The following is a 26,838-nucleotide window of genomic DNA, read 5'->3' as shown; positions in this document are numbered from 1 at the left end:
TAAGGGTTGGTTCACAACACCAACTAATCGGTATTGTAATTCAATGTAACATGTCTTATGAAAAATACAAAGGGGTTGTGTAAATTATGATTACATATTTTTTCTAATACAGCTAAATCACATATTACATTTCCTTGAATCAATATCATGCGAAAAGATGTTTCCATTGTGACATTTTTAACTAATATTAAATCTTTAATGTAAAAATAAATATTTAAAATGGCTATTACGTCATCTAGGACAAATCACTCGAGCTAGAGTGGACTTAAGCTTTATACAGATGTCTTATACAATGTAATTTTCTTTACATTAGCGGACTGTATCCGATTGGAACAGTCAACTAGTAAGCTACAAAAGATCACAAAGTATATTTAAATACCCGTAATTGGAATGAAATATGCAAGATATTAGATTCTTATTAATAAGTTTAAATTAATTAACTATCGGTAACGTTAAACTATGTACTGGATTGATACGGGTTCAAAGGACTCTTCGAGATTTAAATAAAAGGTTGTATAATACACAACCTCTGAATGTATTTTAAGTCGCCACTACGTAAAATCTCGATACCTAAAAGTGTATTAAATAATATGGAATGATTAGGAAAAATATTATTTATTGCAATTGTAACAGTTTTCCTATACTGTTTACACATGGATAATCGGAATATAATATATACTATTGATTATCATGATATACGAAAGTTATTATTTATTCTGATGACTTTCAAAGTTTGGAAATCGGACAACTATGTATTTCGATTGATGGTGTATGTCAATTTTGTATCATTATAAATCCATCATAGAATGTCACGGTCAAAAGGAAAGTTCACATCATGGTTGGAGAATCTCGAATAATTTAAATGAGGTAGACAATTAATTTGAATGCTGATGTACCAATAAATTCAATATATTTCTTAAATCGTATCATACATGTCACGATATTTTCAAGCGTAAATAAATTACTAACTGTTCAAATGATTGAAAATTTGCTGGATTATAAATCATTCTCACGGATTTATTTCAATTGTTTATAATCTAGGATTTGAGAAACATTGATGTGAATCAAAACATGTACTCACCAATACATGTTTAATCAAAATTCGTATATGTATGATTACTAAACATTACCCCATTTTTGTAACATGATTCAATACAAATACACTTGGAAAATTAGAAGCAAAATATTGATAAATTAGTATAATACACAAAACTTTACAATATACAAATTTTAAACTCAATCAAATGTTCTAATTCCAATGTTGGAGTCTAGATTTGATTAAAACAAGGATATCACAAAATATTTTTCGAATAATGAATATTTTATTTTTTGTTATAATTAAAATATACACTGTGTCATGGGTGAAACAGGCGAATAGTAATCAATAGTAACAAAATATTTGTGTTATTTCCTTTAATTTCACACTCTGTTCTCTTTTTTTTGTATATATAGATATTTATATATATACATATACATATATATATATGTGTATATATATATTTTTTCCACACGCAGCAAATATGGTATACATAGTATACAGATTTAATTTCAAAAGCACAATTAGCTTGGCTTAAAATCTTTCATCAGAGAACAGTTTATTAGTCATTGTGTATGTGTTTTATTAAATTCTATTTAAGCCAAACTTTCGATACTTTTGTAACATCTGAGAAAAACTTGAATGTTTAAAGCCTTATCAGCCTTATGTATAGTATAATTTCGATGTAAACACTAAATGTAGTCTCATAATGCCATATCTACATTTGCTATAATTATGTTGTCACTTTTAATTCTTTTAGTCCAGAAAATGACACGTAAGTTCTATTGGTTGTCAAATTTTCTAGTTATGTATCATGTAATATGATACTCTACAAAGTAACAGTCTTCTTGCAACATGAAGAGCAGTCTTTGTATACCAGACAGGAACTGCTGTTCAAAAGCAAATGCAAAAGAAATGTCATAGTAGCCTAAATTATAAGAATTTTCCCTTACATTTGTTTCAATGCCTTAAACATTCTGTTGATTCAGTGTTCACGAATCTTTTTGTTCACGCAACAAGACAATTATTTTTGCCATATTTGTATGTCTTCCATATAAAGGAGTACACGAGTGCAACAACATTCTCCAAGCGTTGATCTTCTTAATTAAATTTTGCAAATGATTTTGTTACAAGTAAAATATCAGAAAACAGAAAAAATATCCTAAAAGTATGTAATTATAAAATTATCGAAAGAAATTTCGTGCTGTCTATAATATAATTATTGCTCTTCCAATGTTGTTTTAAAATATTTTGTAACCATCCTCTACCACTCGCGTACTCTTCGCGTATCTACCCAGGACGTTCATATTTTAATTATATTTATTTTGAAATATTTTTATCTTTCTCTTAATCGCTACTTTATCATATACTAACTCATACATGTATACATCACTATGTATGTATGCACGCATATACATATTACATACGAGGATGTATATGTCTCTCATGATACCTTATGATTCATATAAGTTACAAGCCTTATTTTAAAATATAAACAATTAGATGATAATAGATAATACGTTTATGTTATAAATTTATGAGGAAGAAGTACGTTTAATTAGGAGTACGAACCATTGGTCCATGAATGGTAATTTGTTTTATATCTATCAATTATTTCTAACTGACAAGTGCTTTCCGAACTGAAACTGTTTATCGATGTAAAGTTCTACTGTAAACAACACAGTATTGTGTTTTTTAATAATAAGATTAACACCAAGCATATAATAAACAATACTTTAGTAATGCAACTTAAGATTCTAAAGAATAATTAGAGTATTAAATTATAAGATATACATGTTAGTATTATGAATCATGAATAACAAGAAACCAGGAGTAAATCAATCATTTTAATTTCTTTTACTGTATGCATGGCTCCAAATACATTATTGTAATCAGTTACTATTAGTCACTGCCTCCTCATACTTTGTTTTATGTATGTGTAGGATAAAGTATTTCTTTGTAGGAAAAATTCAACATTTGTAAAAAATATCTGAATATCCTCTTTTGCAGTCTGATTAGTAATTGTTTTATGTAAACATGACAAAATGTGCATAGACAGAAAAAGCTGCAATCCTTTTTGACTTAACAAATTACTCTGACTACAGATCAATGAAAATCTTGTTCCATTTTTAGAAACTGTACATTTAAATGTACATGATATAAAGATTAGGGTATTTGGGATTTGAACACGGATCTTACAAAGACCTCATAAGCTCTTTTATCCCAAATTTCCTGATCTCAGTCTCAGACTGTATCTAAATAACATTGGTCTACTCCTTACTATGTTCTTGCTTTATCACCATGTTTCGAGTATGTAAGATTCATATACCCTTTGCTTCTATTAGTAGGGTTGATGTCTCTGAAACTGACGTGGTCCTTGACCATTTCCTCGTGGCTTACCTGGGGCTCCATATCCCATATTACCATAATCATCATAACTTTCATAATCAAAATTTGCATACATATCGTCATATCCTCCTTGATATCCGTTACAATATTCAGGAATGTAGCCATAACCATAACCATAGCTATATCCAGGTCCCCAGAATCCTTGATTTCTTGTATCTAGATTAACCTTCACTTTCTTGACATCTACTTCCTTTCCGTTTATTGTTTGTTTTGGTGTTTTCAATAACTTATATACAACTTCCTTGGAGTCAAATGTTATGAAGCAAAATCCTTTCCTTTGGTTTTTCACTTTATCGAATGGTGCTTGTAATTCGACAATTGTCCCATATTGTCCGAAATAGGTTTTGATATCGTCATCCGTAATTTCAGGAGTAAGGCCACCAACAAAAATTTTGCCGTACTGGGGTTTCTTGCTCACCCGTTTGGGGTCAACCTACGTTACAAACAGAAAGACTCTTTATTCGATACAGAAGATTTTATAATACGAGAAGAAATTTGTCCACCAGCTAGCACATTAAAAGATTAAATTATCTTAACAAAAAAAAAAGATATTACCAACCTTTCGCTTATTGATGTAATGTTCACCAGAGGCCAAAAGTTTGTCGATCGTCTTGGGATTGGTAAAAACCATAAACGCGAAACCTCGCGATATACCGGTATAGGGATCGATTTTAACGGAGATACTTTCAATTTCTCCGAATTTGCCAAAATAATCTCGCAATTCCTTGTCCGTGGTATTACGCGACAGGCCACCAACGAAAAGTTTGCGTTCGTCATCCTTGCCTGGAATTCCGGCGGTAGCTTGTTGCTGTTGTGGCTGCTGGGATTGGGACTGTTGCTGTTGAGACTGCTGCTGCTGAGACTGGGACTGCTGAGTCTGAGATTGTTGCCCGGTACCCTCAGCCTGGGCTTGATTCTGGTAACAGTCAACCGCCGCCATCGTGTATCGTTCAGAACTTACCGCGTTAAAACCACGTCAGAAAATAGCAAGTGGACCGGTCGAACGGACGAGATCAGTGAAAGCAACGGTATACTGGCCACCAGAATAATTTCGGAGCTGTTGGCACGCGTCACAGTCGGTTCTTATGGTGAACCGGTGCCGGCTTACGACCGAAAGAAAGAGAGTCAGCAACAGTTTCCGATTCCCTCTAAGCTTCTATTAACAACGCGCTATTCGTTCTTTCTGTTCGGACGCAATTCATCTCTCCAATCGCAACGACAGATTCAACGGACAACGCCGGAAATTCCAGTTCGTTTCCGGTGATCATTTCATTACTAACATTAATGAATTTCATAAGGAAATAAAAAATGTACACATTTTCGTACTCATTTGGTCCTTAAATTTTTTATTTATTTTTTTATGTACATCATTGATCGTATAACTATCGTTATCCGAAAAGTCCTTGAATATAGGTGAATATGCGAAAAATGCACGAATACCTTTGTTCCTTTGACTGTACGATCGGTGTCTGTATCAGTTCAGAATAGTACAATACTAATTTTCTTTATGGAAATAGAGTTACGATTTACATTCGTTGCCCGAACAACATTTCTTTTTTGCTCTTTATATAGTAGTCGATGTAGGTTAGGTTAACACTTCTGATTCGAAATAATTTTTATAGAGTACAGTTGCTGTTTTATAATTAAAACGCATTATGGTACGCGTAATTAACAGTCATGAGGCATAGGGTTAGCGTTGTTTGGTATCTTCGTAGGAACGCAAAATGAAAATCACTGTAAAAGAAAGGCATGCTTTCAATTTTCCTGAACATATATTTTGTTTTTACTATTTATTAAAATCTTGCAGTGATCGGCGTTAGAAAATTGATTTTTATCGATTCAATTTTTGTTATAAAACTCGGGAACCTGTGACGATCTTACTTATTTGCACACTGTTTAAAGTCGTTGCTTTCTCAGTACATATATAAATATAGTCAGGCAGAGAATGTTGTATAAATAAAACACAGGCCCTCGGCAACCCCGGCTTATCTTTTCTTCGGTGGAACGGTTTAAGAATAGAACAAGGTTCTACGGGTAGACTGATGCGTTGTTAATTATAGAGCATGCTTGTTGGTACCCACAGAAAAATGCTACAAAAGTTGTCGAATAAAAAGTCATAATTGTGAAACGGTCTGCAGTAAAGTTGAAATCGTTTAAGGATCAACGTTTTCTTTCGCAAATTCGAGGGGAGGCTTTCTGTCGCACTGTTTTATCATTCTTCCAGGCAGGAATATAATTGGGAACACGTTAGCTCGATGGCGCCACTTGTTTCAACGAAACATAAACCGTTCCATTATCCTTTTAACCTGGTCAGGAGTTGTTTACGCGCAGGAATAATGCATTTGTTGTCGAACACATTTAATCGCATACTCGTTTACACTTGACAACAAAACATGAGTCCCTAGCGCCACATATGATCTGACACTTCTTACCTTGTTAAGAATAACTTCACTTTTGTTCTTTCACTCACTTACACGTCGCGTCTTGATACCGCCGATCGTCTTTAAAAGACGAATAATCTTGCCAACAATCATTCGTATAAATAGATATATATACATATACATATATGCACGCGTCACAAGGTAAACTACTTGTTCGACACCTGCGGCTCGACACACGTAAACAAGGATGCGTTCAATCCGTTCCCCTACAAGCTTCATTTTCGTTCTGCGACATCCTGTGTTACGTGTTCGTCGTTATTTTTTTACTCCCTTACACTCGTGAAAAGAGTCGATCGCCAAAAACTCGCCTACCCCGAAATACATGAAAACGAGATCGTTCCTCGGGAAGTACTTTTACCGAAAAAACCCAACCACCAGAAAAAAAAACAATTTTCGCCCAACGAGGTGAAATTTATTCTTTTCCTCTTCGTTGGTCGTCCCGGTGTTCGGCGAGATGCGAACGTCCGTAAGAATTCGGGTATAGAACGGCCGGCGACCATCGAACCGAAAAATTTCAATTAAAAGTGGAGACTGTCAGATGCACGCAAATCCAATACATTCCTTTGTATCGGTACGTCCGAGGGTCGAATCGCGTCGCGTCGCGTCGCGTACGACGCTGTGCACGCAGCTTTTCACACATAGAAAGGGGGTGGGGCGTCGCGACGCCAGGCGTCGCTGGCGTCGAGCCGGCGGCATATCGTCGAGTCGAACGTGTCGTGTGCCGTCGCTGTTACCGTCGTCGTCCTCGTCGTCGCCGTCGTCGCCGTGACTGTTTCTCTCCGTAGAAATTTCGAAAAGAGAGAAAAGAAAGGGGAAAGGAGAACGGGAGCAAATCGCGTGAACCGATCTCGAAATCTCTTTAGTCCCGAGCAACGGGACGGGGGGGATAATCGCGGACGGAATTTTTACTGTTTTCCCGAGCGATCGAGGTGTCGGACCTCCCGGTCGTCGGAAGGACCGTGGCGAGAAGGAAGTGTGCGCGTACAATATATGAGTCCACGGGACGAGCCGGATCAGCGGGTGAGTAGAGTTTGTGCCTCGGAGGATGTTCGTTTACCGTAAGGGCCGGAACGGGGACCGCTAGACTGATAGAAGAGATATCGGGAGAGGTAGCGGCCGAGCGACCAACTCGACGAAAGAAGTGTAGGAGAAGGAGGAGCCGGAGAAGAAGGGAATAGACAGAGGCTTGAAGGAGGACCTCTCGAACTGTCGTTGTCCCCGTGGGTGAACCGAGTTACGTTCAAAACTATCGCGAGAGTGAGTTTTGCGTGGGACGTCGAGATCGCGGAGCACGAGAGAAGATATGCACGCAGCGAGAAGGTAAGGTAGTCGATTGATTTGCCGCCGATGTAGACGACGCCTCTTTTGCACATAGTTTTAACCCGCCCTCGTGTACGCGGACCTTAGAGGAGACAGATAGAGAGAGTGTGTGAGAGAGAGAGAGAGAGAGAGAGAGAGAGAGAGAGAGAGAGAGAGAGAGAGAGAGGAGAGAGAGGGAGAGAGTGTGTGTGTGAGAGAGAGAGAGAGAGAGAGAGAGAGAGAGAGAGAGAGAGAGAGAGAGAGAGAGAGAGAGAGAGAGAGAGGAGAGAGAGAGAGAGAGAGAGAGAGAGAGAGAGAGAGAGAGAGAGAGAGAGAGAGAGAGAGAGAGAGAGAGAGAGAGAGGAGAGAGAGAGAGAGAGAGAGAGAGAGAGAGAGAGAGAGAGAGAGAGAGAGAGAGAGAGAGAGAGAAAGAGAGAGAGAGAGAGTGAGAGAGGTAGTGAGAGGGAGAGAAAGAATGCGAAATATAATGAGAAATCGAGGTGGGAGAAGAGCGGTGGTCGAGTCGGCTAACCGACAAAACCGATCGGCTGCGATCTTCTTCTCTATTATCTAGAATCGTTAGTCGCCAGTCGAGGAACTCGATCGCGGGAAATCCCGTAAGGGTCGAGCGAGATAAGGCATGAAGAAAAACCGCGAGAGTAAGGGAGACAGTCCGCAAGGTGGAAAGGGGGTGGATCGGAGAGGGGGATCGAGAAGAAAAGAACGGCCGCGTAACTAACTAGGTGTACCGTGAATAATACGTGCAGCCCGCGGACGAGCAGCGCACACGTCCGCACACGATTTCGCTTGCGTTCGTGGAAGCGGCGAGGGTGTAGGAGACCATGCACGCGCTTACACCGCGTACGCTCGGCCGCGCGCGCACACACGCACACTGACACCACCGACGGGAACGCGAGACACATGCGAGCGCACACATAGATAACCGGCGTACATATAAATATAATCGAACGCACCCAGATATCTATTTATAAGTTTAAACACAAGGCGAGAAGAAGGAGTGGTGTGGTGGTGGGAAATCGCAGCGGTGGTAGCGATGCTCGGCCTCCGGCAGATGTGTTGTACGTGTCTCTGCGTGAGTGCGTGAGTGCCCGCTCGCTCGCTCGCTTGCTCGCCTGCCTGCCTGGTTGCCTGCGTGTCGCGCGGTCCTTGGTAGTGGTGTGCTCTCTCGGTTAGTGGTCTCTTACGGTGGTGCTTTGCTACTGGTGTGGTGATCATGATGCTAACGATGACGATCACGACGACGACGGCACGTTGCTAGCGATTGCGTGCTGAGAAAGAAAAGAAAAGAGGGAACGGTTCCGAACGGTGAAATCTTCCTCTGACCGATAAAGGATTCGTAGAAAAGTAAAAGGATATAGCGGGCGTAGGGCTGACAGGAGTGTATTCTTCCTTGGTGCATCGTTGCGCGAAACGGTTGAAGGACTAAAGACGTTAGTGGGAGTGGGAAGGGTGAACGAGGAGAAAAGAAAGCGACGGTAAGCTGTGATAAGAGGAGCACAGGCTCAGGCACGGGAAAGGATTCGAGGACGTCCTGGCGGTGAGGGATCACGGCCGTGAGCGCATCAACGCGGATATGACGAGCGGATACGCCCGGCTCACGTGATACGCAACGCACTCGCTCCACCGATACCGCTCTCTCTCGTAAGATATGTGGTAAGTGCGAGACCTAGCCGCGTAACCTTCGTCACCGAGGAACTTAAGGGTGGTGGTGTAACCGGGTAGCTAACTCGGGGCGACCGCGAAGAAGGGACCTCATCTCTTGGGTTCAGAACCAGATCACTTTTAGAGCTGCTTTGCTAGGGACATTTGATTGAATTCTAATGCACCGATCGCGTAATCGTTACATTAATATTTATTAAATTAAGTTAGAGTTAGATCGGAGTTCGATGTATGGTAGATCCTGTTTTAGTTCTCGGATAAGTTATACGCTTGGAATAATGGAGACAAAGGGAAAATGTTGGTAACGGTTTTTCCCGTAGTTTCCTCTGACACGAAAACACCTTTGAATAACGAGGACACTACATTACATTACATAAGGGATGTAATGAAAAACAAAAGTTTGCTTTTGGCTCGAATTGACCCGAAACGGTTCAGGAGGCTGTTTTGCACAGCACTGACCGAGTTGTGGCATTGATGTTGACGGCGGCAGCCTTTCTTGGCCACCGGACTCGCAACTTTCTTTACAGCCCCACTGTGTTCACCATCTCGATACATCTCTGTCTTTGAATATGCGAGAGACCAACCCTCATTCTTGCTTCCCGCCGAACCGGAAATTCGATCTCGCCTGTTTTTCTTCGATTTTATGCGTTCCTCGTATCCGCTGGATCACGACCACAAAAATGATCGAGAACAGTTTAGCTTCGAGCGTACAAGAAAGAAACATCCGGCGCGTAATCGTCGCGTCGAAGAAGAGTTCAGGGGAAAAAAATAGTTTGTGGATCGCGGCTACTCTCTGTCCAGCACGCGTGCATTCGATCGAAGATCAGTTTAGACGTTAAACAGCCGAAAAAGTGAAGCGAAATTTTTATCGTAACCAATGCAAGAGATGGAGTGTACTGGTACAAGTACTTCGACATAGTTTTCTTGCCACTTAAGAGCTTTTAGGAAGTAAATGAAGCAGAATCGTTGGTTGGTATCTTCACGGTGTAGATAGCCGAAGCCCAAGCATATACTGTTAGTAAAAGTGACCTTTCAATACCGATCTCGAAGACGTAAAACGATAGGATAAACGTTTCCCTTGAACACTAGGATTACTGAGCAGTCAAATTGATATTCATTTAATTTTTCTTAACTTCATTTAATTTTGTCGTAAAAAACTCTAATAATACGTCTATCGAGATTTCGAATCATTTATAACTCAGACTCATCTTTCCAACAATTGTAAAGAAAGAAATTAGGAATCGGTCACTTTGATCCACCTGGTAGTTCTTGCGTTAAGTATCCCAGATGAGATTCACGATGCAATTTTCATATTCCACGATCGGCGACCCCTGAAAGCCTATTCATTCAGTGATCCTAGTTAATAAATAAACAAACGGACGGAAGGAAATTAGGTTGTACGCATTCACCGAGTGGGGCAATGAGAAAGTGAACGGAGGTATCCCGTTAATTGGAAAGTGTTGCCGTTGTTCCTGCGCTCGTGAAATCCCGTTCGTTAATTCTACCGTAAAAAAGACAATACCTAAATGCCATTAAAAGGGCAACGTGTTCTCTCCTCCTTTATTGCCATTGTACGAAAGATCGAAGTTAATGCGCGCGCGCTTCCCCGAAACGACGCTCCTCGGGGCGCCGCTCCGGGCGATCCGAGGTGATTCTTCAATTTTGTCAGGGTTTTTCTGCGAACGACGGCCGCGTCGAAGGATGGAACCCTTTTTCCTTGTCAGACCGGCTAGAAGCGTGGCCGCGGATCTTCGGATTTCAATCTCCCGTTTCCTCGTCTATCATGGGATCTGACTTTTATGGACGAAATCTGCGTTCGTTTCGCCGCGCGGCGCACGGCGAAGTTCTTGCGGCTCGCATTTAACCCTCGTCTCCATCGTGCAGGCTCCATTCGGGCGCATATCTGTCTATCGGCAATCGTATAACGTGATCTATGATACGCAGGACGTGAAATTCTATTCAGATCTCCGTTCCGTTCTCCTCGGAAGATTTTTGCTAGCTAAAAACACGTAGGTCTAGCGATTTATTTTCGCCGCTTCGTTGCTGCGATTAGAATTTATTTAACCCCTCGCTCTATGATTTAATTCTCAATGATGATCGATATTTAATAATTAATAATTTACTAAAAAAGGGAGAAGGTTTCCAGGTTTATTCTACATCTACGTTTGCTGTAAGGAATAATAATTGATAAAACGAAAATAACATGTAATTTGAGCTCAACACAATCGAGCGATATTTATGTTTGTCAAATGTTGTTCGACATCTTTACCGCTAGTCTGGCACGATATAATAAGGCGAGAGGTTAAATTGAAGAAGACTTTCGTAATTCAGTAGTAGAAAAGAACACTATGTACCGATCTCTTGTTACTCGAATAATGAAATCACTTGTTTTCAACTTTCCATCCTGAATACCGAAGATTGATGCCGCCAATATGGCGACATTTCTCTTCAAAGTGTTCGATGAATCGACAGATTTGTTTTGTACGCCATTCTTCTTCTGTTATTACTTGTGTCGTGCTATTGATTCGAGTAGTAGAGACTATATCTGTATATTTGCATTAGACAAATATTGGACAACCGGATCTAAACGGACTTGTATTAGCAACGATGGAAAATTCGTTACTCAACGGCCAGCGTATCGAAATTTCTCCCGGCCGATCGTGTTTCGTATGGTGTGTAAATGCGAGTCGTAAAAATGTCAGGGTTCATCTTTATTACCTGGCTCAGAACGCTCGATCATAGAATGACGTTTATCGCGGCCGATTTTTTGACCGCGCCATTTTTATGACGGGGCGGCCGGTTTTTGCTCCGGGTCCGTTGGATTTCTTCGGTGTCCCGGCCGACTCGCAAACTCGGCTACCGTTGCAAGTGACATTCGAGTTAACGCCGTTTAACGCTTTCGTTAAGCGTGCAAATTAATTCGATGGTTTTTTTTGAAAAAGAATTGTAGCTTTAATTAAATCCGTGCTTTTTTCTCAAAAGAGTTTGTAGTTTTGCTGAAGTACATTTCAATTCCTGGAATACCCACCGTATTTTATTTTGTTCATTTTTTTCATGGAAACGCCCTGTTGGACGTGTAAGGTTATTTTTTAATTAATATTTCCTTAAATTCACAATGTCACTTTACCTGTACTAGACCATTTAGCTTTGACGTGTGTCAGTATAGTGTAAGGGTGACTATTTAATTTCTACCTTATCGTATTTCTGCCAGGATAAATTCTCTTGTAATAGTTTTTTCTCTTCTACAGGATTTCTTCGCTTCTATTTCGGTCATTTCACAACTTAACGAATATTATTTTAAGAGTTGTAAATTATTTAAGAATAACAATCGAGTGCATCGTGTGCCCGCAAGTCGAAGTTTATAGTGCAAACATAACTTCAGCTTTTGACAGTCGGTGTAAATTCGAATGACAACTGTAGGTTGGCTTGAATAAAACGAGTCTGTGTCTTCTATACACGATAAAACGACGGTAGCTATGAATTGATTTCGAAGTATCGTACGATTCATTTGTTTTATCGGCGTAATCGGATTCGACGGATCAAAAGTGACGATACAGCTCGTAGACGCGACGTATCGTATGTGAAACTAAAAGCAAATTTGAAAAACTACTGTAACAGCCTTCAGTAAATGAGACAGCGGATGAACAACTTTTCTCGTATACAAGCGGAACAGAATTCTCGCAGTTTATTTCATCGAAACCTACAAAATATACAATTCCCTGTTCCTCAAAATCGACGATTTTTCAGTAGAATTCAGACCACAAAATCAACTAAAATAACAAATTTCCATTTAGTTCGAGACATACCGCATGCAATCCAAAAATATCCACTACATTGTCCATCATGCTTTTCTTTATTTAAATCCTGAAAGACAATTTACTTACGATGACTTTACACCGGAATATCCCTTCTTGGTTTTTACACTTGGATGAAATCGATTTTCGGTCTAACGCGATGAAGACGAGAGTTAACTGAGCGTATGGGAAGTTCCTTGCACCGTTCAACAACGCATGCTTGCTTAACGAGGCTCCTGCAAAGTGAGTTCCGATCGTTTCGATGATGACTAATAGATTCTTCCCTTAGTTAACGCGTTAATAGCTCAATCAGCACCTATTGAATTACTGATGCGATCAAAGCAGTTTTTCTAAAAGAACAGCAACTGAAAAGTCGAGATTTTTTATAGAGATCGCTCCCTCGATTTTGCATCTCGTAGATCCAATCAAATTTAGTTCGTTTCGTATGTCACTGAAAAAATGAATGTTTTCGTCTACACGAAAAGTTGTCATCCCTATATATAGGTAACGCGACAGGCAATATGTTAATCCCTTCAGATCTGACGCACATTGTAATGTACATTGTTTTACTGCTTCCATCATCTGGTAAAATATACATCCCATATTTGAACCTATTTCTCTCAAAGAAGTAGTGTACTACCATTATTTTTATTCACAATATATGTTATTACTGATGGTGCATTGAATATTGTCTCCTGTTGGAGTTAATTCATAATGTGACGTTGAACCGAAATTCAACGGTTCACAAGAAATTAGCCTTCGCTCGTAACAGAGGATCAGAACCGCATCAATTCATTTGCAAATTCGAGGCTCTTAGCATTTGTTTACTCGCGATCGGGACGACTGAATGCGCCTTTAACGCGGAAAACAACAGAGCGCGTCTGTTTTCGTTTGAAACGGTTCAGCCGTTGCGAGGATCATCGAAGGTCTGCACTTAGAATTGACGGATTCTCATCGAACGGTCAAAGAAATAGAACGTGGCCTCTATTCGCTTGCGTTGTTCTCCCATTCGACTTCCTTCTCCCTGTCGTCCGTGAAACTTGTCAGTGCTGACTCGATATTCCGCGGAAACGTCTGTTAGTGTCCTTTGCGGGAAATCTGTCGAGCTTGTGGTTCAAGGTCGAGTAAAATATGATTGCATTGCACATCGAAAGTGACGATTGGTCTGCAACTTTCGATTCGATTAGGAATTACTACTTACATTTAAATTATGGATGCACGGCAATTGACAGTTATGGAAGATAATTTGAAATCGAATCAACTGTTAAGTACATCGAGTAGCTTCCGCTTGTGATCTTTAAATGAGTGCTGATTCAGTAAATTAGGATGGCAGACATCTGTTTCTGCAATATATTGTTGCACAGTAAACTTTTGTACGTTTTTTGTTGAATTGATTGTGGAAATAAGGAGAGAATTTTAACTTTTCCGGCTGCACAGAAGTTTGTCCTTAGCTACAAGCTTAGAGAATTGGCAAAGCTTCTTTTGGAGCTGTGTACACATCTTTGAATTCTACACAATGTGAATATTGTATATATAATTGAATCATTATTTTTCTGATAAAATGCTAGTCTAATGGTGAAGAACGTAACACGTTGCCCATAATTGTCATATCGGATAACAAGCTCGAAAGTTCAGCCGAGAAGCCGCCGCCGGTCCTGGTCGACCCGATTCCTCCCAGCCCGGCCCAAAATCGCGGACCAATCTCGAGGAAATTCGGGTCGATAGATAATGAGGTTTCGCCTTGGATTCCCAGTCGGCATTCTAAGGCATTCCGCCAGGAGCGTTGCCTTTACGAAGTGTAAATTACCTGGTCGGACGTCATCGCGTAAAGAAATTAATTCTGTCCCTCCATTCGCGATCGCCTCGCTGCGTGCTGCAAGACATCGTCTCTCCACGCTGTCCGCGTATTTTTCGAATCCGATTTTCTCTCGAAACTAGCCGAGAACTGACGAATTTGTCAGATTCAAGGAACAACATCATTCGTCGTTTCCTTCGACGGCGTGTTGCGTTTCGACGATCCATCAGAATTTATCATCGTAGCAACCCTAGGGAATCGTGTGGCTGTCTCGAATCGCTGTTACCTTACGATATTCATTTAGCCATCATTTTTGTGTCTGTACTTTCTCTATTTAGAAAGCTAAAGTGATTACTGCCACGAGAATTTCGAATTTGCATAATGATACGTATTCTTTCGTGACAAAGGCAAACGGTATTACAAATAATTATTAATGATTTGGTATCACAATACTCGTATCACACTATCATCTAGCTATTTGTGTTACTAAATATTTTTATTCGGTATCGGTTTTCTTATTCTAATCGCATTTAAGTAATTCGGTAGGTCCGGTCACCGGTGACCACCGTGGCAGTCAACGTGTTAACTCCACTTCTGGTAGGTTTCAAATTTTCCTGTTGAAATCCATTTATTAGTTTTCCTTTTTCCTGGGATCCGATCAACTTTTCTGCTTTCCATTTCGCGGAGTTACTCGCTTTGGCAAGTGCATAGCTCAATGACCGGATTCTGTAATACCTTTGTCGTTTTCGGTGATAAACCAGAATTTTCAAGAACAAGGCTATTTATTTCCAACAGAGATTAGTTTGTAAAAGAAAACACTGAAAAAAATTTGCTGGCAGAATAGAGTGAATTCCCGAATATAACTCTGTTTTTGCAATTTCAGTGCACGTGACTTTTTAATCCTCTCGTACCGGACCTCAGTACGCCGTGTTCGCCAGAGGCGGCGGAGTTCGTTCGTTTCCGTAAAAGTTGGAAGGGTTTACCAGCGAAACAAGCTCGAGTCTCATCGAACAGCAGCACGTGACAGTTTCGCGAAGAAGTTAGGCGGGCGATTTATCGGGTTTAATAAACGGCCGTAGGAAAGTAATGGAATTCGATTGGACGTGTGTGTATTGGGTGGATGCAGCCCGGTGGAACGCGTCCGTTCGTCCGTTACGGGTCGCGGATTTTTTCCTCAGCCTCAAAGAATAAAGTTTCCCTACCACGTTTACATTCGGCAAATAATTGAGAGCTCGGGAATTTTGATATTACGAAACTCGCTGCCCAGCAGTAACGTTTCCGATTCGATTACGGACGAACCTTGGGGCGACGAAGAGCAAATTGTAATACGTGCTGCGTGAAAATTGTATTAACGCTTGCACCGAACGAACGTTTGAACTTTATTTTCAGATAGAATATCGGCTATTCATCTGGGTCAGCTCGTTAAATAATACTTTCGATCGTTTCCTATTGTGTGTCGATAACAAAAGGCGACAGATTGAAACTTCGCATACATCATATTTCCACATGCAAGTGACACAACGGGTATCACGGGGTGGACAGATTTTTTAAAACAACGGTACAGTAATGGTAAATTTGTGACACGGACCGCTTGAATCCGCCATTTTTGTGACTCGAGGCTTTCAATTTCCATTTCGCTCGAGCCGAGCTACGTTTTACCTCAGAATAAATACAACGTGTCCACAATTCTTTAATTTACTTTTTCAAATTATATCGCGTCGTGTACTTGAATGGAAAAATTATTTGTCAGGATTCATCGATGTTAATCGATATTTATTATTCAACATCGATGAATCCTGACAAATAATTTTTCTATTCAAGTGTAGCCACACTTTCTTCGAATTCTGCAGTAGCCTGCATTTTTTTCGAACAGTTCATGGAATTCAAGCAGTTCGATTCGATTGCCTGACTTGACTCGACCAATCGAATCGAACACCGTCCGAATTGTAAATACCAAGTATTTACTCGCGCACCTTTGAAACAATTTCCTTCCGCTAGCTTTCGACAAAAATAAGATTGATCGTTTCGAATGGATCGCGTCCCGAGTTCTTCACCGCGAAGCGTCGAAACTCTTGGAACGAGTTTCCAGATCCTCGGAGAAAAGAGCGAGGCACGCGTCGACCGTTCCACTGGCGATGTTTGCCACCGATATTTCGACGAAATTGTAAATTTACCGACACACAGAGGCCGATTTGGCCGTTTTAGCCAGCCAAATTTAGGAACTTGCCTTTTATTTTATTCATTCTTCCTTTTGTTATTTAGTAAGTCTTGAATTGCAATTATTCGTAATTTATCAAATACCTTCCTTGCGTTTATAAAACAAAGATTTTAATACAATCGATTAAATTCTATTGAAGTTAATGAGAAAGGTTAGAGACATAGTTTTTTTAGGCGGTTGCCTAAGTGTTAACGCTGTGGAATTAGCTTGTTACGATCAGTTTAACGCCTGCAATTTTTGGGAATGATGAGTGGTCGATAATATTGATTAAAAGATAAGAAATGCACAGACAGGGATTGTATGAAGATCGTTTGACTATATCGTGAATTATTTCACTACTCCCTCCGTTAATTTGCCATTTTTACCAATTGTTTCGTCTGTCGCAGTAAAAACCACAGTGAAACGTCTGTTTGCTGGGGCGGTTCGCGAAAGACTAAATTGTTAACATTATGACCGAAGTGGAGTCCGTCGGACCTCGACCGCCCACTTATTAGCTTTCATTGTGTAAGATAAACAAGCTATGTACGTCAAACTGCACGGGCGAGTATATCGTGGTTCCGTTGAAAGGTAGACGGGATAAAAATGCTTCGATGTATATAGGATAGAGAAGAGTAAGAAGAATTGAATCAGCGGAGCATCTCCGACTCCGTCTCGGCGGTGTAGGGTTAATCTCCCGACATTAATGACATTTAGCTCGTTTAATATATTATTGTGGAGTTTTATCCAGTGCTAAATAATTTAGTTAACAGATCCGAATAAGATCTGTGATAAGGTTATACTATAGTTTCCAAGGCGACACTCTCGTTTCCAGGATGACAAACTGTATTTTCCAAGACAGTACTGTAGTTCTGAAGGTGAGATAGTAGGTCTAAAAGTAATATTCGAATTCTTGAGATGATACTATAGTTCCCAAGATAATATCACTGTTCTCAAGATAGTATTCTAGTTCCCAAAATGATATCACAGTTCCCACAATGATATTGTAGTTCCTAAGATAATATCACTGTTCCCAAGATGATATTGTGCTTCTCAAGATAATATCACAGTTGCCAAGATGATATTGTAGTTCTCGAGATAATATCGCAATTCCCAGACGACAGCGCAGCTCTCAAGCTGATACAGTAGGTCCAAAACTGATATTGCAATTCTCAAACACATATGTTAATTCACAAGGAGGTATCGCAGTTCTCAAAGCAATACTATAATTCTCAATAATATACTATAGTTCCCGAAGTGATGCTCTAATTCCCAAAGGTGCTACTTTACCTTTCAAAACGAAACAGTAGTTCCCAAACCAGTAATACCACCGCACCGACCAATCCTCATTTCCCTCGATCAAACTCAAACAGAACGGAAAGGAGGTTTACGGGCCCCAAAAGCGCGCACAAGGAAAGACAGACAGTGGGAAGCGGTGTGCGAAACAGGGAAAGTCTAAAGGGATCATGAAAAGTTGTAGACGCTCGTTTCTGTTTGCCCGGTCGCGACGACTGGCAATACCCGATCCATTGTTCGGAGGCTGGCGCCAGGGTTACCCAGCGGTAACCGCGTCCTCCCTATAGTTTACGAGGACAACGGTGCGGTTCGGTGGAAGGAACGGCTTGATCTCGGCCCGGCGAAAAACAAAAGCTGCTCGGCGTTCGGGTGTGCTCGCTTGCTCGCTCGCTCGCTCGATATTCAGGCTAATGATATTCGGTGGTTGGGTATCGTCGGGACTAGTCACGCGACCGGAACATGACGCTCGCCCGCTCCGCGCCCCGCAGGCGAGACAAAGAGATCGACTCTGATTTCCCTCGGAAACTACGGCGTCGACGTCGCCATCTTCTCTCTACCGGTACCGTTAATGAAAGCTGTCGCGCGTCCCGTCGCGACCCTTCGATCACTAAGAAATATTATTACCTCCCAACGGTGATCAAGACGCTGCTGCTCGACGTCGCTCTCCCTTTTTGTTTCTCGAATTTCCGCTCAGCCTCCTCATCTTCTCTGGAAGCGGGAAAACCTTCTCTGGAAAACAGGTTTTTTCGATAGACACGTGAAATCAGTTCTCGGCAACACGATACGGTGGAATATTTGTTGAGATTAGGTTCCTGGTATGCGTCAATTTGACGCGCATTGAATTTTATCATAGTTTTTGAACTTCCAATTTCCAATTGAAATGAACGAATATCGGTTTTTCTAGGGACAACGAAGTAATCGTGTGTAATGTCCTAGAAGCAATAGAATAAAGTAACGTCGGAAACAAATGGATTTTTCGTGAAAATTAACTTTTTATGTATCGACGAGATGAAGTTTATGTAGTTGCTAACATGAGAGGATATTCGAGTTAATATTGTTTCGTTTATTATAGTATTCACTTACTTTATGGCGTATCGCTACGCTGCCGCAACGTTTATCGGCAAGCGTAATTAGTATAAAAGTTCCAGATCGTTTATTAACATGAGAACAGACAGATTATAATAAGGTACACAATCGATATCTCCTCTGTAGTGTAGTAGCTGAAACTACTGTACGGTAATGGGGACATAAGGTGGCCGGTAGAAGGCACAAATAGGTCAATGAAGGGGATATATGAGGCCGGATGTAATTTTCACTATAACTTTGACGCAACCTGTTTAATTTACGCTTAACGTTTACAAATAAACTTCGCGTTGTGAACGAAGACTAGAAGACCCACATTTTCACGAATTACTGCTTCACGTGGAATCTCCGCTGTAAGTAGAAATACCTTGCAATGATCCGACAGATTAGCCATTTGTACGCCGAATAATCTAATTCGATTTTCTCGAAAACGAAGCATCTTAAAAATGAATTATGAATTATGAATTATGAATTATGAAGCAGTTTGATTGAGTTGATGCAAAAGTTTTCACGGGTTTCTTATAACAAATAAAAACGAAGAAAGAAGTGTTCTTATACACGTTATAATAGCTTGAAAACAAAGGAGAAGAAAAAATTGAAAACAGGAAACGATTGTTTTATTAACCACGTACAAAAACTTTTACATCGATCCAGTATATACAAGATGTTCTCAAGATCGTGTCCACAACCAGAAAGAATCTATTAACGCTTCAGTTCACAATTTACCGTATCTCCCGGCAAGTACCATCGCGTGCGGGTCACGCGAACTCTCAAGATCGATTATCTCGAACACGAAGTCTCTTACAAAAATATTTCATATCGCGTTTCTAATTTATTGTTTCACGTAGGTTCGTCTTCTTCCTTTTTGAGAACGCTTCTCGTAAAGCGATACGCGACAGCTTGCAAAAACAGAGCGTTCGCCGAACGAAAATTGCCACGTCGCTCGTCAAATATCGATTTCTTGGCTGTAGGAACTGTGGGAAGCAACGTCGACGTGTGTCGCGAACGTACACCGAACAGGAATGCAGAAACGGCCAGGTTCTTTGTTCGTAAATACGTAAATCTCTGGAACGCGACGATGAATCGTCCTTGATCGCCTTTCAGAAGAAAATTAACTGCTCGCCCTAAATTCCGGTCCCGATGAAAGGCTCAGGCTCTACGAAAAAGAAAATACTTATTAAATACTTATTTCAAGCGCTTTCTTAGAAATTTGCTTTAATGAACAGTTGATCGATAAGAGGCAACAATATAAAATTTTCTTAGTCATCGTATTGGATATAATATAATACAATTTAAAAATGCTAAATTTCAATCGAAACGAGATTAGACTGTTATGGATGCAAAGAGTTAATCTCCTTATAACTTCTTATAAAAGTCACAGGAATATTTTCCTTGAACTTCGACAATTTCGTGCAAAAACATTTTCACAATCTCAATAATCATAAAATAAGAGATGTGTTATCTTAACTGGTTCCAGTGTTCACCTCTTCTTATCTTTCGTTGAAAATTTCGAACAGATATTATCAAATGCATCTGTCTTATCCTCAATCGTGTTAGATTCAAATATCATTCTTATATTATCAATTGTTAATCACTGAAGTAATTGTAGACATAGAAGAAACATAGAATTCTTGTTTTTCTAGTAAATTATAATGGATAAAATAGTTTTAGCAAGCGCAGTTGTGGAAGCAACCACAGGGCAAGGGGTTAATGAGTAACCGTACCCAAGAAAGGTTAAGGGAGAAAAAGAAAAAGCGAAAATTGAAATGCAAGCAAGTTCTCTTGGCAAACGCGGGGCTGAGACGTACATACACAGACGTGTTTCTTTACAGGGATGCTCTCGAATCGATTTCGAGATAACGTTCTTTCCCGGTGCAGAACCGGCGCGATGTTCGATATCGCAATTTCATTGGGTTTCCGTTTCGCCACGCTTCCGTCGACGGATTACTTTAGCGGCGGGGAAATGTCGTTTCCTTTTCTATCCGGACAGTCCGTTGCCGTGGAACGGCAACCGGAGTTCCACCTCGGCGATATCGATCGACGTTAATCGAAGGGACGCTCTTCCGGATTTGCGGGAAACATTGCAATAGAATCCGCCGACCTCTTCGAGCAGCCGCGTGCCGATTATTCCTGGCGACACGTGGGAAATTTTACTTTCGATGTTACGCCAGTGGCAAACGATGTCGAAGCTTGGTGATTCACTTTAATCCTTTAACGCGACAATTAAGAACAAAGCGGTCGTTTCTCTGGTGATATTTTTGTTTTTTTTTATCTCTTTACATATGACAGAATATTAACAAATCTTGTATAAGAATTGTGAAGAAGGTCTTTGTGTGAAAAGATGAAGGCAACTTTTGTCGGCTTCAAGCTCGCGTGTTAACTCGGGTGTGCGGAAACTATTCTGTTTCTCGGATCTAAGTTAACTCGGTTGAGTGCGTTAACGGGATAATGAAAAAGAAATATATACTCTTGTTCAATTCAATTCAATTTCACAGTGATTACTCTTTTAATCCAATCCAATCCAATAAAATTCCGTTCGATCGATGATGTATCTCTAAACAAATTCTACACAAATCAAATCTACACAAAATCTTTTTGGACTTCAAACTGTTAAACCTACTAACTGAGGTGGAGCAAAACATGATTTTAAAGTCTTGCGTACTCTTAACATCAATTCGCAGATCGACTCGCGTAACCACAATGTCTCACAAAATCTCAAAAATGGGTGTAAAAGGATGGGTGGAATCAGACGGGATTAGCGGCGTTCGGCAATTCGCTACAAGCTAATCGATCCAGACGCATCGCCCGAAAACAACGTTTCCCGCCTGGCGTAGACGTATTCACTGGTATGCACGAAAACAGAAAGAAATCGAGCAGTCTAGTTCGAGCGGTCTGCTTTTGATCGTCGTAGGAAAGACGGCCATTTATTCGCTCGGATAAATGGAACGGCGAATATAATGGGAGCGAAAAAGAAAGAGAAAGATATTGGAGGGAGAAAGAAATTAAAAAAAAAAAAAAAGAAAACATCGCTCGAGCATTGAGGCGGGCAAGGGTTGGAGTTGGGAGAGGCGGGTGGATCGATTCCAGACCGAATAACGCCGGTAATATCGCGGGCTTGAAACTTTCGCGAACTCCACCCGTTAGAAATTCCGCGGATCCTTTAACTCTTTGCCAGTTAACCGCTCGAAATTCCTCCTTTCCGAACCGGCCGCAACCGCCGCTTCGTCCGCCTCCTGGGAACAAACAAACTTTTCCGATTTAAGCTTTTAACCCTTTCCAAGATGAACATTTCCCACGGAAGATATCGCGTAATTTTCGTTGGCCGGCCTGATGAAACTAATTGAGATCAAGCGAGATGCTTCGTCGTTAACACATTCGCGACCGTATATAATTCTTCATGAGCTATGGCTGAATACTGTATACTAAATGTATCGTGACCGGTCAAGTGATCGGTTTTGACTCTCTATATGAGTCGCTCAGAAGGCAATGCGATTAAGTCCGGAAAACAAGAATTGAGAAAATTAAGGTTTTTAATACATTGATTTTTAAAATTTTTGGTTTATTAATTTCATCAGAAATGTATATAAAGTCTTTTTCAAAAGGTAGGCTCTGTGACAAAATATATTATTTATTCCATTAAAATTTACAAAAATCAGGGAATATCACACAATGGACTTAATCGCATTGCCTTTTGAGCGACTCATACTCGCGAAACTTTGGCGTCACATATCGGTATGTTGGCATCTTGTTGACTTATTTGATTTTGCATGGCAAAATGGCGAATAAAATTAATAATTTAGGAGAGTACTTTTAGTTTTATTGACAATCATTGTACACTTTATTATACCGTTAAAACGATAGGTGTTCACTCATATAGATCTCAGAAATTAGTACTTCCGAAGTGTATTACTATAATTGCATCAATCAAAATGGACATAAAGCTTTAATAAATAATGTTCATGAAAATTAATATACGTCAGATTGATGGGTTCCATAGATCTAGCGTTAATAGCAAAATTCAAAGTATTTCCTCCGTGTTTATCAAAGTGTGTTTTTCGATATACAAAAGCGCGATCGCGTAATTCTTCGCCCCGAGCAATCTGCGCGGTTAAGTATACGAGAGAAAGATCGGTTCCAAGTTCTCCGTTGTATAGACTGTACGATTCTTTCCACCGAAACTCCTTCAGATTTACGAGAACCTTTCCGTAAAAAGCTCGGAACTCGTTGCGGTTAGTTTGTTCAATACTTTTCATCTTTCTTCGCCCCTTTCAAACGCGCCGCGATCTAAATGGATATCGAGCCGCCGCCGCCGCCGCCGCCGCTGATCATTTTTTGCAATCTAATAAAGCTTATGGAAACATTTATCGGATCACTCGTACATTAAACGTTTTATCGTCTCGTATCTCCTATATTACTTTGAATTCTATAATCAATTAATATACATATTTCCATCGCGAAAATATGCAGTCGAATATCTTGCTGATCGCATTGTTATACGATAATTCTGCGCGCTGTGCAGATAAATATTCCCAGTATCGCGTCCCTCATTTGGTTATCCGATTTCAATCGAATTAATATGCAATACTCTCGAATATACACCCTCCAGGAAAAGTGGTTCAAAATTGTTAACACAAGAATGTATATTTTGAAACGGAACCAGTCAGTAAATTTTCTGTTCCGAAATAGCCGTTACAGGGGTATTTTAGTGGACCAAAAATCGTTTCTTTGAAAACTAACGACCTTAAGAAGATTTGTCGGTCTCTGGATAATCCGCAGGTCGATCAAGCTTAAGTTACGTTCCTGAAGTAGTCGTAGGCCACAGGTATGAATTAGCTTTGAACACGAAACAAGGAATCTGAATAAAAAATATTGCTACTCGAATATCGAACGACAGAACTTAATAAATTCGGAGCAAGTTTGAACCATAACGAAATCTCCAATAGACCAATTCATTTGTTTCATTTGAATGAGAGATCTGTCATTTATGATTTTAAAAAGACCAAGTTTTTCACTGGATGTGTTGGTCACAGTTTTTTTGTTTACCTGCAAGTCTATCGACGAATAGCAAATCAGTATCGAAACTAACAAACAAACAAAACCTGATCAATTAGTCTCGCATTTCTAACGTTCTCGTCAAAAACCTATAACAGGATAAGTCACAAAAGTAAACACATATAAGAAGAGTAGTCAAAAATCTCCAAGAATCAGTATACCACTAAAACCAATTGAAAACACAGACATTCGACAATCCAAACGAGACCGTGCCATTTCACTCGGAATCATCCTACACCCTCCGTTTCAATAATGAATCCATTGTCGAACACTTTCACGTGTGTGCAGTCATAAAAGGTTGCGAGCGTAGAACGTGTAGCGTAGATACATGAGTGTGCAATGGTCGAGTGCGCGTTCCTAGCGAGCCGCAAGGGCATCATCCACTTGGCCCGCGAGATCAAAGACAGAGAGAGAGAGGAAGAGAGTGAGAGGAAGAGAGAAAGAGAGAAAGGTGGGATAGAGAGAGCGAGAAAGAAAGACAGGGAGGACGTTCGAGTCATCGATGTGTCACAAGTGTCTCTTTCAGGGGAGAAACGTTAATTCTGCAGATTCGGGGCTGGGATATCATCCCGAATGCTCTCGGCTTCGTGACCTAGAGTACCAACTATTTTTAAAGTCTTCTTTCCCGTTCTATCCGGTCCGTGGAGCCGCGCGACCGATTCGTCTTCCTCTCTCTTCCTCTCTCTCTCTTTCTCCCCTTCTCGTCACTTTATTTACACCCGGCTTTATCACGCAATTTCCACGTTCCTTTTCTCGGCTCGAGCCTAATGCCTCTAAGCTAATGTTTTTCTATCCTTGCGCCAGTTTTCGAGACGTCCCGTAGATTGGTTCAATGAATGTTCCGAGAAGAGATTGACGGTTGATTTTCGCGATTATTGTTTGAGGAGATGACGAAGATACTGTTTGTCAATGGATATGTCGTGGTAATTTATAATTTGTAGTTTTTAATATAATAATTTGTTCAATGGCAATCGTAATCGTCTTAATTGTATGTAATGTATCGTGATACAATAATAATTCATAATCGTAAATGGGGATGATTGGATGGAGATGATTGTTTGTCTGGGATTTTGGAAGGGGAAATAAATTGATGATAGAACGTGATTATTATAATGATAATTATTATCGTAAGATATTCCCCAATGAAAATGAGAATGAACGCTACCAACGTTTTCAGCTGAATTGATTGAATGATTTGTACGGCGAGGTGGAATAATTATAAACGGGCGTTGAAAACAGAATTTCAGTTGAAATAATTGTAGGAACTGGAATAACGTAACAGATTTTATATCAGTACTATCCCTAAAAATATATTCATTTTCTCTTGGTTTGCTATCGGCATCGAATGAATAATATATTCATTTATCTACACCGAAGTTTGCCGTCGCTTGTTGTTCGTTACAATTTTGTTACAATTCAAACGAACAATCGACGTGCCATCGATCACATTGACACTCTGCTGGATAACACTTTCATTATCATGATTATTCCTTTTGAATTATTTACAAAAGATCATTTATTATCATTAGCCAGTCCTGCAGGTCCACCGATCCTCGAATTCGAAATCAAATCAATTTAAAACATTGAATCTTTACATACAGATCGGTTCGAAAATCGTAGCATAATCGAGAAGAGATTCCACAGAAAACTATAAACAAAGTGTAACATTGTACCACGTGTTGCTTCGTGTTTAAGACGAGCATCCAAAAATTCATCGAGTCCACGTGCACCCGACGCATCGGATTCCTGCCCGGTGCACTTGCACCGAATCAGAACCTGCCAACACTGCAGTCCACGGCTCCTATTTATTGTGAACCTCGTACATACGTGTCACGCTAATTTTAAAATCCCATTATTACGGAAATGAAATTCCCTAGCGAGATATCATGTCCTACATTTTCGAATCCGTTGTTTCAAGCTGATAGCAGAAATCGAGAAAAGCCCAAGTTATAACAGCGTTCTACAGTAGGGTTACAAAATTTTCACATAAATCCAGATTACGTTGAAAATTCTCTGTAGAATTTCATTTTCAGACTATCGTACAAAGGACACTTTGTTCCTTGAGTCAAAATAACCATTCGTCACCGGAGGGTTAAGTCGTGATTGGCTAGTCAACGGGTCTTAAGAGGCTCAGGTTCAAGTCCCGCTGGCGCGATTCCTCTTTTTCCTAGGATTCTACAATATTAATAGTTATTAACAGTTATTCTTGGAATTGTTTCCACCCCAGGCTTCAACAGAACAATAAGAGACGCAAGTTTGTGTATAATTAATGCTTATACACGACCATCGAATAGCATGAAAACTAAGTTACTTAAGTTACTCGAATAACATAAAAAATCGCGACAACCTTTTGTATAATACGGCTTTCAATGACACAGAACCAATTAATCGTTTTATTTGAGGCTTAATTTTGTATCAATACTCAATTAAATTCATAATTTTCCTTTTCATCCGTTGATTGTCGACGAATACTTGGTGTTTAACCCTTTGTGGTCGGATTTTCAGTGGCATTTACAAATCTTTTCCATAGAAACTAAATTAGATATCGTATTCTTAAATACTAGAAAATAGGAAATCTGTACACTGGTCTTTGATTGTTTACGCAATGAAATTCTTAGATACGTATACCCGATGTGACGACTTGTCTTCAAAGGGTTAAGAATCCGTTCCGTTTTCCGCGCAGCGTTGGGTCGAGCCTACGGTAAAATTCTGAACTGGATGGGTTTGAGCGAACAATTCGAGTTCGTTCTATTTTAAAC

At 40.1% G+C, this 26,838-nt stretch overlaps 2 protein-coding genes across 10 annotated transcripts in view; one reads left to right on the top strand and one right to left on the bottom strand.

Annotated features, from left to right (window-relative positions):
* Positions 1-893: 893 nt before the first annotated feature.
* Positions 894-4,629, bottom strand: LOC116426930 (RNA-binding protein squid). The gene is made up of 2 exons (XM_031976623.2): positions 4,005-4,629; positions 894-3,878 (listed from the first exon to the last, which is right to left on the bottom strand). Exons 1-2 carry the CDS (start codon positions 4,383-4,385, stop codon positions 3,378-3,380), a joined length of 882 nt encoding a protein of 293 aa, XP_031832483.1. The 5' UTR covers positions 4,386-4,629; the 3' UTR covers positions 894-3,377.
* A 1,938-nt stretch (positions 4,630-6,567) lies between these two features.
* Positions 6,568-26,838, top strand: part of Ca-alpha1D (Ca[2+]-channel protein alpha[[1]] subunit D) — a 94,115-nt gene continuing 73,844 nt past the window's right edge. For 8 of the 9 annotated variants that reach the window (XM_076368129.1, XM_076368127.1, XM_076368128.1 and 5 more), the window contains exons 1-2: positions 6,568-7,206; positions 8,191-8,859. The gene's annotated coding sequence lies outside the window, so the exon portion shown is untranslated. The remainder of the gene's footprint in view (positions 7,207-8,190; positions 8,860-26,838) is intronic. The other variant, XM_076368126.1, reaches the window with a different exon arrangement.

This window comes from Nomia melanderi, chromosome 6, assembly GCF_051020985.1.
Source record: "Nomia melanderi isolate GNS246 chromosome 6, iyNomMela1, whole genome shotgun sequence".
In the NCBI taxonomy this organism is placed as follows: domain Eukaryota; kingdom Metazoa; phylum Arthropoda; class Insecta; order Hymenoptera; family Halictidae; genus Nomia; species Nomia melanderi.
The sequence above is the reverse complement of the archived record's forward strand: the minus strand, read 5'-3'. Positions and strand labels throughout refer to the sequence as shown.